Raw genomic sequence first — 15,138 nt, forward strand, 5'->3', positions numbered from 1 at the left:
AAAGGATGCCAAGGCTCTGACAATGATATAACTCCTCTCCATGCGGGGAGCTCAAGCACACTACTCAAGTGATACAGACATTTCCATTAGGTCCTTCTGTCCCTCTTTTATGTTGAGACTATAATCAGTATGTATTTCTATATGCCTTACAGACAAAGCCAGAAAAATCACATTTACAAAGTTCACATTTTGCTTAACAGGTGTGGTGTAGGCTGCACATATCAAACAACAATCATTAACAGATAAGAGAAGAAACTATTTGTTAAGTACCTACTAACACAAAGTTTGCATATGTTACACTGGCAGAATATTAAGGAAAAGCACAGCTTCTCACTGTGAACACATTATTTGGTACAGGCTCTCTCTTGTATCTGTATGTTGCCGTACAGTGCACCATCATCAGAAATATCACACTCATTGAGCAATGCACTCTGTAACACGATTGAGCAGGAACTAGTCGCTGGGTAATTCTTTTTCTGACCTGTATATTTTTTTCAGTCTTAGGCCCTTTATTGCTGTATGTCCTGACTAGTACACAGCACACAAGTCTCTATGAATCATAATTCCAGTTTCTATGTTTTTAAAAACAGATATTCTATGCATATATTATAAATTGTTTGTGTAGTTACCCTGATGTTTTATATCTGGATTATGGTGGGTGGGAGTCGTTTAGGTAAGTTTGCGTTTCTGGCTAATAAATTAACAAAACTGGCTCACACGTGTACTCTGGTTACATTTGATATAATGTTTTCAGCTGTACAGTAAACAAGAGGAACTATTATGATACTGATTTCCACTTGTGGAAGCATACTTACAAAACATATAAGTGTCTTCAATGAAGACTAAGACCTACCAGTATTAAAAAAAAAGAATAAGGTGTTATATGCCACATCTCCCGCTAACAGAGCTCCCCATCCCTCACTTGCTTGGCTTGTGCTCTTCTAGGTTTCTCAGTACTTGTTCAACTTGAAGCTGCAGCCCTGTTGTTCTTGTTAAAGACTCTTGGGGGCTTGGAGGTAGCCAGATTCAAGGGAATTCTGCACAATCCCAAAACATGTGGAGGGGATCTGCTAGTGACTGTTGTCAGGAGAAACAGTTAAGGATTTGCTGGAGGAAATAAATTATGCCAAGTGTATGGAGCCACAAGAACCCTAGAAGTCATTGCATTTTAGATACTTTTTCTGAATTTCAGTGTACTATTCATCTTTTTGATCAATATGTATGATGTATTAAGCAGTGATTCCAAAAATGCAGCAAACAGGACTTTACATTCCTGTTTCAAAGGCCATAGTGTGATAATGTCATTAACCTCACATAGTCAGTAAGGAAATCCTAGGCAGTGCTGAATTACTTCGGTCAAATGCAATCTGTGCACATAGTAGGAAGACCATAAGAGGTTATTTATATGAAGTTACTCTTTCTACTGTCCCTCATCTTCACAGCTTCAGGAAGTATTAACTTTTTCAGTACTGACCATTTTCATAAGCACTATCCCAAAATACTGATTTCTTTTGTCTGCTTTTGACTACTGTATATAAATGTTTATGTCCTCAAAAAGGTTTGAATTCTCATGCATTTTTTCTGGACATATTGTTGGTATAATCATCTAATAATCAGTCTCAGATAGTGATCCCACCCTCCAGGCAATAGAGCATCTGCATCTTGAATTTTAATGAAAAGATTATTTTAATGCCATTTTTGTTATAAAGTAAAAACAACATAGTGTGTGTGTGTGTGTGTGTGTGTGTGTGTGTGTGTGTGTGTGTGTGTGTGTGTGTGTGTATATATATATATATATATATATATATATATATATAGATAGATAGATATAATATATATATATATATCTGCTTTTGTGCCTAAAGTCAACCAAACACCGTATATCTATGTTTTTAATAGTTTTTGCTTTAGTCTGGAAAAAATTGATAGTTACAATTTTATTGTAAATTGATTGTTTTGTTAATGTTGCAGTTTGTCAGTTTCTCATGACCTGAGTTTTACCCTACACACTAATGCCAATGCACCTGTATTACTTCATTCTGACACATTTTTTCGATACAAGACAAGTGGGTACAGTTCTTTATCTAGTATGTTATTTGAGTAAATAGTTTGAATGTCAAGAAAATGACAGCATTTGAGATGTGTCGATGTCATCACAATAATGTATTTTAACTTGATTTACTTAAATGCAGTCTAGACCTGCCAAGCCAGAGCGATGATTATTTAACTGTGATTAAATGACAGCAAGGGATTAGTCACTTTCATCCACGGACTGCTGCCATACCTAACAATTATTAACACTTTATTGACTGCACAGAGCTCAGAGGTCTTCTTCTTCTTCTTTTTCTTTTGGCTGTTCCCATTAGGGGTCACCACAGCGGATCATCTGTTTCCATTTCTTCCTGTCCTCTGCATCTTGCTCTGTCACACCAACCACCTGCATGTCCTCTCTCACCACATCCATAAACCTTATCTTAGGCCTTCCTCTTTTCCTTTTACCTTAGCTTCATCCTTAACATAATTTTCCCAATATACCCAGCATCCCTCCTCAGCACGTCCAAACCAATGCAATCTCACCTCTCTGGCTTTGTCTCCAAACCATCCAACCTGGGCTGACACTCTAATATACTTATGCCTAATCCTGTCTACCCTCGTCACACCCAGTGCAAATCTTAACATCTTTAACTCTGCCACATCCAGCTCTGACTCTTGTCTTTTTGTCAATGCCACTGTCTCCAACCCATATAACATAGCTGGTCTCACTACCCTCTTGTAGACCTTCCCTTTCACCTTTACTGGTACTCGTCTGTCACAAATCACTCCTGACACTCTTCTCCACCCAATCCACCCTGCCTGTACTCTCTTCTTCAACTCTCTTCCACACTTGCCATTACTCTGAACGGTTGATCCCAAGTATTTAAACTCATCCACCTTCGCCAACTCTACAGAGGTCTGATTATGACAAAATGTAATATTACTGGTTACAATAAAATATTTTACTACAATAATATATTTTAACTTAATTCACTCAAATACAGACTAGCCCTGCTAAACCAGATCAATGATTATTTAACTATGATCAAATGACAGTGAAGGGAAGTTCCTTTCATCCACAGACTGCCTTCATACCTTCCAGTTATAGAAACTTTATTGACTATATACACCTGAGATGTCTGATTGTGAAAAAAAAACAATAATACTACTGGCCACAGTAAAGTATTTCAACTTGTCTCACAGAAACATACAGTTAATCAATATCAGTGAATCTTGATCTGTGATCAAACAACAGTAGGGATCAGTCAAGTTCATCCACAGACTGCCCTATGCCTTACAGCTACCTGTTGATAATGTACACCCCAGATGTCTGATTGTGCTAAAATAAAAAAAATTATCATAGTAACACGTTCATCTTCCTTTGTACACGTGCACACTTCAGATGTTTAATTATGATAACAATACATAACTAATGTATTACAATTTGTTTTACTTAACCCCATCACTCACTAACCATGCCAAACCAGATAAAAGTACTGAATGTCATGATTTTAGCAGAAATAATGTAGTTCAACTTGTTTGTGTTTTCTGTAATGTTATCTGCATGAAGAGAAAGAAGAAGAAACAACAATTAAGTCAGCATCACATTTATCAAAGGACATGGCAAGGCTACAGGAAGATTAAAGTAAATATAGTTTACAGGGATGTTAAGACTAGTTCTAAAAAGACTTAAGACTTTATGCAACTCTGAGGTTCAAATTTCAAACTATATCAATAGTGAGTTCTAGTGTTAATGACAGTATAGATCATTCTACATAACAGATACGTATTATCAAGGAATAGTAATATTAACAATTTAAATCATAAAAGTGAAACTTAAGACATTTAGTCACCATGGCAACTTTGAGATGGCTACTCATACTTGCACATAACTAACTATAAACTGTGTTTTAGTGTGCAAAATCCTTACACAGCAATCAGGAAGCCAATTACATATAGATTGCTTAGTTATAAGAAGGATGCTTTCTTCACTGATGAAACACATTAGACTGTATTAACTTTATTGGTTAGCATACCTTTCAAGCCCCAAGTATTAAATATCATAACAGTGGCTAAAAAAATCAATGCAGAGGGTAAGAAAGGGCATTGATTTGTTATTTTTCACAATATATGTTTTTTATATACTACACCCTATATAGTTAGTGGCACTGAATATTTGTACAAGCTTAGTTTGTGCTTTTAATAAAATCCATACTCAACAACTCTGACTTTATGAGGAACATCATAATCTAGGAAGTGCAAGGCTAAATTTGAGGGTGAAAATCATAGAGCTTTGCCTAAATTAAAGCAGACGAGAGGTATGCTGGTTAGAGCTAAAGCTGCTTCTGTGATACCATACATCTTAAAAACTGATTAGCTACAGCTGCTATGGACCTAACCAAGCTTATAGCTTAAAAGTATGCAGCTGGTGTATCACTGGGATACACTGGGGATGGATTCCAATCCAGAGTCATATTGTGCCATGCACTATTAATTAAGTTACAAGTGCAACTCAGAAATAAAATGGAATTTTTTTTAAGTTTTCAGGAGAAACTGTGAGAATGTATTGCTCACACAGATGAAGTTATTAGTACTCCTATAGGCAAATTGTGCTTCTCTTTTCTGCAGGTTCATTGAAGGGTTATTATTGTTGTGTTTATACAATAGGGTTATTTTAAATGAGCAATTTCTTTTCCTCAGATGTTGTTTTTTTTTTCTAGTCCTGCACATAAAATATTTTGAATTACAAACAAGGTAAGTTTTCTTGTATTAACTGTAAAAATGTTATTTTTCATAATATTGCCACAAGGCATACCTTTCCACTGAACATGAATTCAGAAATTTGCTTTGTCACTAAATTGTGTCAAATATTATCCAGCTCAGTGGCACACAGGGATAAAGCCCTAACCAGGACAAAATGGGACTTTGCACTGGAGGAGCCAGCTGAAGAGGATAGGTGTGGCTGGTCAACGCCAGCTCACTCACAGTTAGAGGGAGACAGGTAACTTGATCAGCTGTCATACTGGTGTGTAGCAAAGGCTGGGTGTCATTGTAAAGTTGCAAAAAGGGTCAGTTCATTATCCAAAAGAAGAATATTTGCACATGTTAGCCAGGATTAGGCACATCAGTGCAAGAGTGCAAGGCTCAATGGGATGGTATTATGGGAAGAAAGTGTGTCAAGGCTGGTAAGAGAACTGGGGCAATAAGGCAAGCAAAAATCCTGATTGTTGGCTGTCTAATAACCCTCTCCTGCTGGCTGAAGCCATTGAGTAGATAGGAGAGATAATGATCTGCAAACTTGGGAAGGAAAATGTTTAAAAATACAGATGTTAAATGTGTAGACATTTTATTTTTGAGAAAGTACAAACTATGGATCCACATATTATGTCAGTTTTTTTAATGAGTAGTGCCAGCATTTAACATCTGTCATTGATTTAGGGCCTTTCATTTGGGACATTGTCTCTCATTCCTTTTTTTACAGTTTATCGAAAAGACAAACAAGACAATTTATTTGTTGAAATGTCACATAACATTACCATATTTAATGTGATTAATTTACATAAGCTAATTGCAATTAACTTATGTAAATGCAACAGATTATCTACAGTGAATCTTTTTACAAAAGAGAAATAATGAAATGTCAATTAGAATTGTGCAACTTTATATATAATAATGTAACTATAATTCAACATCAGCTATATATACTGCTTACATTTTGTACTCAGCGATTCATTCCTTTCTCATATAAATAAAACATTTACTCTTCTAGTGCTGGATATATACATATTATTATATTTTCATACTTAAAATCACCAGTTACATATTTGTCTAACAATGTAGATTTTTTTTAGCCATAATTTAATTTTAATTGTATGAGTTTTAGATCTTATTTGTAATGTATCGATTTCTTCATCATGTTAATAAATTCTAAGATTGTACGTGGAGATGTCTTTATTTTCTTGTAATAATTTTTCTTGCTACAGCTAATTTAACATGACTAGGAATTAGGGCATTATATAAACTAAGTGATTTAGTTAACATAAAATTATTTGTCCAAATAGTTTGACAAGTGTATGCAGACAAGTGAATATACATTTCCTTTCCTAGTATCTGACAAATGTACTACCTATTCTGTATCTTCAACACGTTTTACAGTTTGGATGTCACTCCAGGACCTGGGCATACACTCCCAGGGCACTGCTACAAATGATTTTTACTCCATTTTACAGAGGTCTCCATAATTGTGTTATGTATGCAGCTCTGCACTTACATTAATATCAGTCCCTGACTATAATGTACATGTGATCAGCTCTTGGGCTATGTCTTGCATGTCTTAGGCTAGGCCTTTAGGATTACTGATATTCAGTCACCAAGGTTAGAACATTTTGTTTACTTAACACTCTCCTTGATATGATTTGCTGAATGAAAAGTTGAAATAAAGTAGAGGAGCAAGTAAGCAGTAAATCTTTGGAGTGTAGTGAATCTCAGTCAGCAGACTCACATCTGCAGAGTTTCTTCCATCTTTATCAGTTACTAGACTTGGAGATAAAAAATGTACAAGTTGTCAGATGTATCTGGAATGCCTTTACTTTTCTTTATAAGTTGAACCTTGCTTGCTTCTCACCTCAGTTACCCCAGGTCATGCTTTGCCTCATTGTGGAAATAAGAAAATGAATTTGCCATGTTCTTATAGTACCCCTGACATCGATGTCAGAATCACCCATTATCTTCACTATGGGTAACAGAGCCATAGTTAGCTTATGTAGTTCCCTCCTTAACTTAACTTAAGTTGAGGACTGAAAATTAGTGCATCAACCTGAGTTGAGGACCTTGCTATAATTTCAATACCAAACATGAAGTGCTTCAGCAATGACTGCAGATAGTGTCAGCATTTACAGTGGATATAAAAAGTGTACACACCCCTGTTAAAATGCCAGTTTTTTGTGCTATAAGAAATAAGACCACAATAAATAATTTCAAAACTTTTCCCACCTTTAATGTGACCTATAACCTGTACAATTCAATTGGAAGACAAACAAATCTGTTAGGGGAAAAAATATAAAAAATAAAAACATGTACAATAAGTTGGTTGCATAACTGTGCACACCCTTAAACTAATACTTTGTTGAAGCACCTTTTGATTTAATTACAACATTCAGTCTTCTTGAGTAGGAGTCTATCAGCATGGCACATCCTGACTTGGCAATATTTGCCCACTATTCCTTGCAAAAGCGCTCCAAATCTGCCAGATTGAGAGGGCATCTCTTGTGTGCAGCCCTCTTCGGATCACCCCACAGATTTTCTATTGGATTTAGGTCTGGGCTCTGGCTGGGCCATTCCAAAGCTTTAATTTTCTTCTGGTAAAGCCATTCCTTTGTTGATTTGGATGTATGCTTGGGGTCATTGTCATGCTGAAAGGTGAAATTCCTCTTCATCTTTATCTTTCTAGCAGGCGCCTGAAGGTTTTGGGCCAAAAATGGCTGGTATATGGAACTGTTTATAATTCCCTCCACCTTGACTAAAGCCCCAGTTACAGCTGAAGAAAAGCAATCTCAAAGCATGATACTGCCACCATCATGCTTCACCATGGGAATGGTGTTCTTTTGGTGATGCAAAGTGTTGTTTTTGTGCCAAATTTACCTTTTGGAATTGTGGCCAAAAAGTTCAACCTTGTCTCATCAGAACATAACACATTTTCCCACATGCATTTGGGAGACTTGCTGTATTGTTTTGCAAATTTTATTCGGGCTTGGATGTTTTTCTGTGTAAGAAAAGGCTTCCGTCTTGCAACCCTACCCCATAGTCCAGATATACGGAGAATACGGGAGATTGTTGTCATATGTAGCACACAACCAGCACTTGCCAGAAATTCCTGCAGCTCCTTCAGTGTTGCTGTAGGTTTCTTGGCAGCCCTCCTGACTAGTTTTTGTCTTGTCATTTCATCAATTTTGGAGGGACGACCAGTTCTTTGCAATGTCACTGTTGTCCCATATTTTCTCCACTTTTTTATGACTGTCTTCACTGTGTTCTATGGTATAATCAGTGCTGTGGAAATTTTTTTGTACCCTTCTCCTGAGTGATAACCTTTCAACAATGAGATCCCATTGATGCTTTGTAAGCTGTCTGTGAAACATGGCTTTTGCTGTAACAGGCAACTGAGTAAATGTCATGAAAATCCTACTAGGACAGCTGAACTTTATTTGGGGTTAATCAGAGTGTCTTTAATGGATGGCAGGTGTATGCCCAAGAAGACTGAATACTGTAATTAAATCAAAAGGTGCTTCAGCAAAGTATTAGTTTAAGGGTGTGCACACTTATGCAACCAGCTTATTGTACATTTTTTATTTTTTTATATTTTTTCTCCTAACAGATTTCTTTGTTTTTCAATTGAATTGTACAGGTTATAGGTCACATTAAAGGTGGGAAAAGTTTTGAAATGATTTATCGTGGTCTCGTGTTTTTATATCACAAAAAGCTGGCATTTTAACAGGGGTGTGTACACTTTTTGTATCCACTGTATATCTGAATGCTGGTACTATAATATCACTCCATCAGCACCTACCAATCATGTCCTCTAACACCTGGCGGTGTGGCAGTCGCCATAAGCACACCTCTGAGTAACTCAGTTATGCACTGGTGAAAAAAATGCTAATAGCTACTGCTGTTGCTGTTGTGCTCTTTGGCAGATGTATTTGTCACATTGCAGTTGCCGTTTTTATTTTCAACATTTCTGTAATAGAAAAAAAAAGCTGCGGGTCACAACGTATACTAATAAAGAAAGTGAAAGTGTTTTATCTGAAATTGGCATATATGGGGGATCCATGACATATTCACATACTTGCCCATGGTTCCCCCCAAGTTATCAAGTGACTCATTCATTCCCCTGTATTTGAATACAGTTGCTGTGGTTGAAGGCCTTACCATGCATGTCGTTCCATTTTTAAGGGGAGATTTTCCTTAGGGTGAATTAGGCTTCTGCTGATGTCTTGGAAGGCATCATGGTGGTGACTTGCAAACGCATCACATGAAGGTTTGTGATGCCGTTTCGAATCCCTTTTTCTTTACTTCCATCAAGCACATATCATCTCAGGTGTGCATATAAGTGTGTAAATTTCCATATCTTCTAAGCATAGAAAAGGTGGCCCATACATCCACCATTTACCTATAGGCCCTTGAGGTACAATTTTGTGGTGCTATGGCAACAGTGTGACCCTTTTCCTTAGCACTGCTTTTCATAGAATTTATAGGAGTTTCAGGGCTATTTTAGTCTAATGATCATGTATACCTTGCTAATACCCACCCTCAGGCTTTACCTCCCTTCTCAAGAAGGGACATGCCAGGTAGTCCTGGGGTAAACTTGAGGGCACCCACCCAGTCATCCACAGTGAATTTAAAGGAAGATACAGAATCACATTGTTTAACTGCAGAGGCAGTTTATTCCAGAGAGGGGGAGGTACTGGGCGATGAATCTCTAACTCATCACATTTTGTTCATTTGCTGATGAAGTGTCAGCTCTCTAGAGTGTTTGCTGAGCTGTTTGTCTTACTGAGATATAGGAGGTCAAAGACCACTGTATCTCTAATGTTATGATAAGTGAGATACAGATCACTCCCTCACAAATCTATAAGATACAGAGTACAGAGACAAAGATTTCTGTCTCTCCTGATAACTAAGATTTTTAAGAGCAGAGATCTGTTTTTGTTAGCAATCTCTGGGTTTTTCAACTTTGTTGACATGTCATATGAAATATATGTCATAAGAAGCATTGTGCTACACAATGTTCTGATCAGTGCTGAATATATGGAATCAGTAACCTCTCTGGATCTTGACAAAACACCTTTGGCTACTAGCTATCCTAAGCTGAAGGATTTCCTGATAACCATTGCCATGTGATGATCAAAGAATTGGAAACTGAACTATTACCAAAGTGCCCAGGCCCCTGACTATATTTTTTGTTTTTAAGGGTGTGCTATTGATACTGTGCATTGTGGGTAACTTCTGTTTTCCAAAAGAAGCAATACTTTAAGAATTACACCTAGTTTGTAGCTGTATGTAGATTTGTTTACCCAGAGGTCCTGATTATCATTCTTGAGATTATAAAAATTGGGTACCAAATAGAAAAGAACCCAGTACAGATTCATGGAGGACTGCATAGCTTATCATTACCACTATTTAAAGAGGCACCTGCCATATGAACTATGCGGGTTCTTTCTTTCAGCCTAGAGGCAGTCTAACCACATTAGGATATATGCTTAAGGCTGATATTTTTCTTACATGACTGGCATGAGGAAAGGTATTGAATGCTTTGGCCAGATCAAGATAAGATGTAGGAAAAGGTTGACCCCTCTTGATAGCTTCTGTAACTCTCTCAAAGAAATTAGCATGGTTTAACAGGTATCAAAAACCTTACTAGAACTCGCCACAACCAAATCCACAGTAAAGCACAGCAATAAAGTTCCAGTAAATATGCCACGATCCAAACTGATGTATATTAATTCTTTTATTCGATAAAACAACACAGTAGGTTTAGCGCTTTCATCTACAAAAATGTAGACTTCATCAGAACAATAATCCCACAAATTAATGAAGTTTATATACTTTAAAGCCCGCCATTTTACAATTGAATAATTGTTACTTTAAGTGCATATTAGATGATTAATTATTCAGTTGTAAAATGGCGGGCTTTAAAGTATATAAACTTCATTAATTTGTGGGATTATTGTTCTGATGAAGTCTACATTTTTGTAGATGAAAGCGCTAAACCTACTGTGTTGTTTTATCAAATAAAAGAATTAATATACATCAGTTTGGATCGTGGCATATTTACTGGAACTTTATTGCTGTGCTTTACTGTGGATTTAGTTTAACAGGTATGTTTTCCCTTTGATGAAGCAAAATTTTGGGGATCAAGCTTAATGACATTTTTAATGTCATACTTAATGAGATCTGTTATGATACTCTCCATCACTTTACAGATCAAACTCGTAAGGCTGATTGGAGTATAATTCACATGGTCATTGGTAGGGCCACCCTTATGGAGGGGTGTCACCACAGCTGTGTGCCAGTATTCAGGTGCATTGTTTGTGGTTATGCTTATGTTGAGCAATTCAGGAGATGTTCAGTGAGAGCCTGCTTCACACTAAGTGCCGTGGCATTTTATCAGAACTCAATGAAGGAAGTGTTTTTGGTTTTAAATAACACCTTAAAAACATGTTCTTTAGTAATAATGCTGGGTAAGGGAATCTGAGATGAGTGGTGCTGAAAGAGGTGTTTGTTGTATGGTTGAAATTTGCAGAGAAATTATTTGGTAGTATGTTTACAATGTCATTTGGTTCAGAGTGGGGGCCTCATTAAAGAAAGTTCAGAGAAATGTTGAGTGTTATTTCTTAGTGTTTAACACATCTAAAGAAAGATTTGTAGGTTTTATTTGCTTTAGAAGTTATTGTTTATACGATGCGGTGGGTGTGGGGGACACCCCCTCCCCCCATGAGTGACTTAGATAAATGGTATTTTCGATGTAAATGCCATTCGATTACCGGTCTTTTTAGTTATCTGATTCAGAAATCTCTTGTCATACCCTGTGTTAGAGCTTTTGAGACCCACTCCTATGGCTGAGTAGTTGAACAAACCTAGCATTAATTAATTATCGATTAAAGGAATTTCTTGTGAAAACTTCCAGGAATCTAATGTAATCATCTGGCGGCATGGGGGGGGGGGGGTTTGCAGCATGCTATAAGCTGGCAGATTAACTTGTCCATGAAAGAAACTAAAGTTCTAGGAGCTCAGTTTGTGGGTCTTTGGGTATCAGTCTAAATGAGATGTGTTCCTTGACAAATTTGGGAACACCACTGCACGTCCATCAGTCGTGAAGGCATTTTCTCATTGGCAAGCTCTGTAGTGCTTAGTCTATCAAATGATTCTGAGTACATGTGGGCTCTGCCCCAATCAGTGAGTCAGCCTTATAACTATTTCTCATTTGAGAATGAAGTCTAAAATAATGATTGGAAGGGACAGCTAGCCTGCTGTTTCTGTGAATGGATCTCATTATGAAAAAACATCAAGGAAGGTGAGTGGTTCTGATGCATGTAGGAAGAAGCATTATTAACAAAGAACAGGAATTCACTGTTAACTGCCACTGTAGAAAATTGCTGAGACCTCTAATAAAGTGCTGTGGTACAGCCCCATAGCAGAGAGAGTTAAAGCATTGTTTGTGACCCAGACAAAATGCATTTGATTGGTGGCACAGATACTGGAGGGTTGGGCCAATAGGACTGCACATAATGGCTAATATCATTTTGCTCATCCTGGTGGAGGGAAGCTGTTCTGTCTCTCTGCTTGAGTGACAGTTAGAGGGAGCATTAAGTGTTGCACCTGAAGGGTATGACCCTACTGAGCACACACTGCCAATGCTGAGTCATGTAAGCTGAGGAAGTCATATTTGGTTGCCTACATGCCATCCAGGGCATACAGAAATTGTGCAGGTTAGGACTCCAGGGGTTGGAAAAGAAGTCTGCAGCATCAGGCAGAGTGGTCCACTCAATACCATCCAGCTCTTGCCTCTGTCTGAAGAATGAATGGGCTAATAATGCCCTTCAGTCATTGAATTCATGTATTTTGGGGCTTTTGCCCTGACTGGACAGGGCAAGAAGCCATTGGGCAAGATCCTGTGGATAGTGGGACACAAAAGATAAAGTGCCATGTATAGTGGTGACCACATCTCTTCAAAGACTTAAATGGGATGGAAGAAATTTAAATAACAATTGTGACCCTGTCCCATTATCACAATTGTTCAGTGATAATGGTACAGGGGTCTACACCAGAACCCTTAGAAAGTAAAGCTAAACAATACTACATGTTCTAGTCAGAAAAGGAAGGGAGGGAGAAAGAGAAAAGATTAATCATTTTGATTTATCTCAAGCAAAACAAAAAACAAAAACAAAAAAAAAAAAAAACAAGTCAAGTGAGTGAATGACATCTTCCAAAAAGAGGGATATTGAAGAACAAATCATAATGTAAACACAGAAGGTGGATGGGTCAAAAAATGTGAGAATGCAGTTTTAAATAGAGAATGTGAACGAGGCATGCAACAGTCTGAGGAAATGATAAGGTCAGCTGTGCATAAGACAGAGAATGAAAAGTTGTTGAGGTGGTGATAAAAAAGAAATATTGCTAAGTTTTGATCAAAAACTTATTTAGTGTTCATGACTGAGACGACTGAGGACAAGCAGCCTTTACCTGCTATCCAAGTTTGTTTTTGTAAGTGAGAAGGTTCAAAAACAGGTTATAAAATAATGCAGGCCAGCACTGATTCTGGAAAGCCTGATCATTATGAAACAGATGATTTGCTGTACAAACATTGCATGTTTGCTTATTATTTTCATGTCAAATAAATGAATAACTAAAGCTATGTAGATAGCTAAAGTGATGTGCATATATATATATATATATATATATATATATATATATATATATATACGGGCATGTAATAAGAGTACGTAATGAGTATCACTAAGCAGCATTTTAGCCATTCCCTTTTGTTAACATTTAGGGAAGGATTTTTTCATCTACTGCATTGAAACGTATTTGCCTTCTGTTTGCAGAAACCTGCAGTAACTACACAGTACCTTATTTTCTTCTTGCCCTTCTTTTAGGTCAAAGCAGTCCCCTGAATAAGTATCAGTGTTCAAAGGGGGTGCAGTTAATGTATCGATCCCACGAAGTACATACAGTGAGGACTCAAGCTGCGACAAATCGTGTGGACTGTGCAAGTCTTTGCTCTGCACTGTCAGACTGCAGGTATAGTTTGCAATCTAGATCCTTTCTTTTGTGTTTTTTTTTTCTCATTTGCCCAGGAATATCCTGTGGAACCCATTCTAGATGTTAATGTCCCCCTCTTTCATTGCCTTCTTTTGATTTCAAACTCCACATCATTTCCTTCTCTGACATTTTTTTTCCTGAGGACTATTTCCTAGCTAGCAGCTGACCTTACCACCACCAGCTGTTTTTTTTTGCTTGTTTGTTGTCTTCCAGCCTCCTTCAAAGTTCTTCTTTGGACCTCTGCTCTGTGAAAATTTGATATATCACGCTGTTGTCTCTTCTCCTTGCTCACCCCCCCCCCCCCCAATTGGACCCATTCCCTTTTTTGCTGTTTGCACATGTACTATTCATAAGGTCACCATTCAGTACTCTCTGTGAAATTCTGCTACTTAACCTAATTTCACCTCCACTACTGCATGCTGGGTCTCCCTTCTGTTTCTCAAAGTATTATCAAATGTACTATTTGAACTGTTAATAGTGCTGTACCATGGATACGTTATCCTTTGGTGAGCTCATGACCGATATACTTGTATTTCTTATTGTTGCACACACACAATGCAGTGTTACTGTTATAATTCATTTTAATTAATTGGGTCATTGTCCTTCTACAAGGGCATATCAGGTATTATAAGGATACTTTGTGTGTGTGCATGTGTGTGTGTGTGTGTGTGTGTGTGTGTGTGTGTGTGTGTGTGTGTGTGTGCATATGTGTGTCTATGTATTACTGGCTCTTAATTGTTGCATTCCTACACATTTGGTCCAGATAAAGGGATTCTACATTAAGAGGGATTAGGCCTGCATTCCAGTGGCAGTGGGAGGTAACTTGATCTGTTTCCATGCGCGCAATCACTTTGGTTAGCCTTTAGTTTGATTTGATCATTGGCCAGAGGGCCATTTTGTTTATTTTAACAGTTTTCTGGGCTGGTATAAAGTCAGCATGCTTGCACCTCTCTGAGTTCATTGTCACAGAGCTCCCATCTGCTAATCATCCACGCAACACTCTGAGAGGGTCCTGAATTAATCCTCACCATCCTTGGCAGATAAAGAGATTTATTTTACTGTTTTGTACTTTGTTAAAATGTAGAGTGCTACTGATTTATTTGCTGACTTTTATACTTTAAATTATTTTTAAAGGTATCCGGTGAGAGGATAGCATAATGGTTAAGGTGTTCACCATGCAGACACAAGGTGCAGAGTTTGATCCTCACAGAGGGTAATTGGCTAGGCTTAAAATGGCCCACGAGGGCAGTTAGCCTAGTACTAACCTATGAATCTATCTAGTATTGT

The 15,138-nt window shown here is 37.5% G+C and overlaps 1 protein-coding gene across 3 annotated transcripts in view; it reads left to right on the forward strand.

The window, feature by feature from the left end:
• Positions 1–15,138, forward strand: part of MST1 (macrophage stimulating 1) — a 442,641-nt gene that overhangs the window by 62,679 nt on the left and 364,824 nt on the right. For all 3 annotated transcript variants that reach the window (XM_044077787.1, XM_044077790.1, XM_044077788.1), the window contains exon 2: positions 13,686–13,830. In XM_044077787.1, the coding sequence (XP_043933722.1) occupies positions 13,686–13,830 (145 nt within the window). The remainder of the gene's footprint in view (positions 1–13,685; positions 13,831–15,138) is intronic.

This window comes from Protopterus annectens, chromosome 7.part0, assembly GCF_019279795.1.
Source record: "Protopterus annectens isolate FY-2018-M chromosome 7.part0, PAN1.0, whole genome shotgun sequence".
In the NCBI taxonomy this organism is placed as follows: domain Eukaryota; kingdom Metazoa; phylum Chordata; order Ceratodontiformes; family Protopteridae; genus Protopterus; species Protopterus annectens.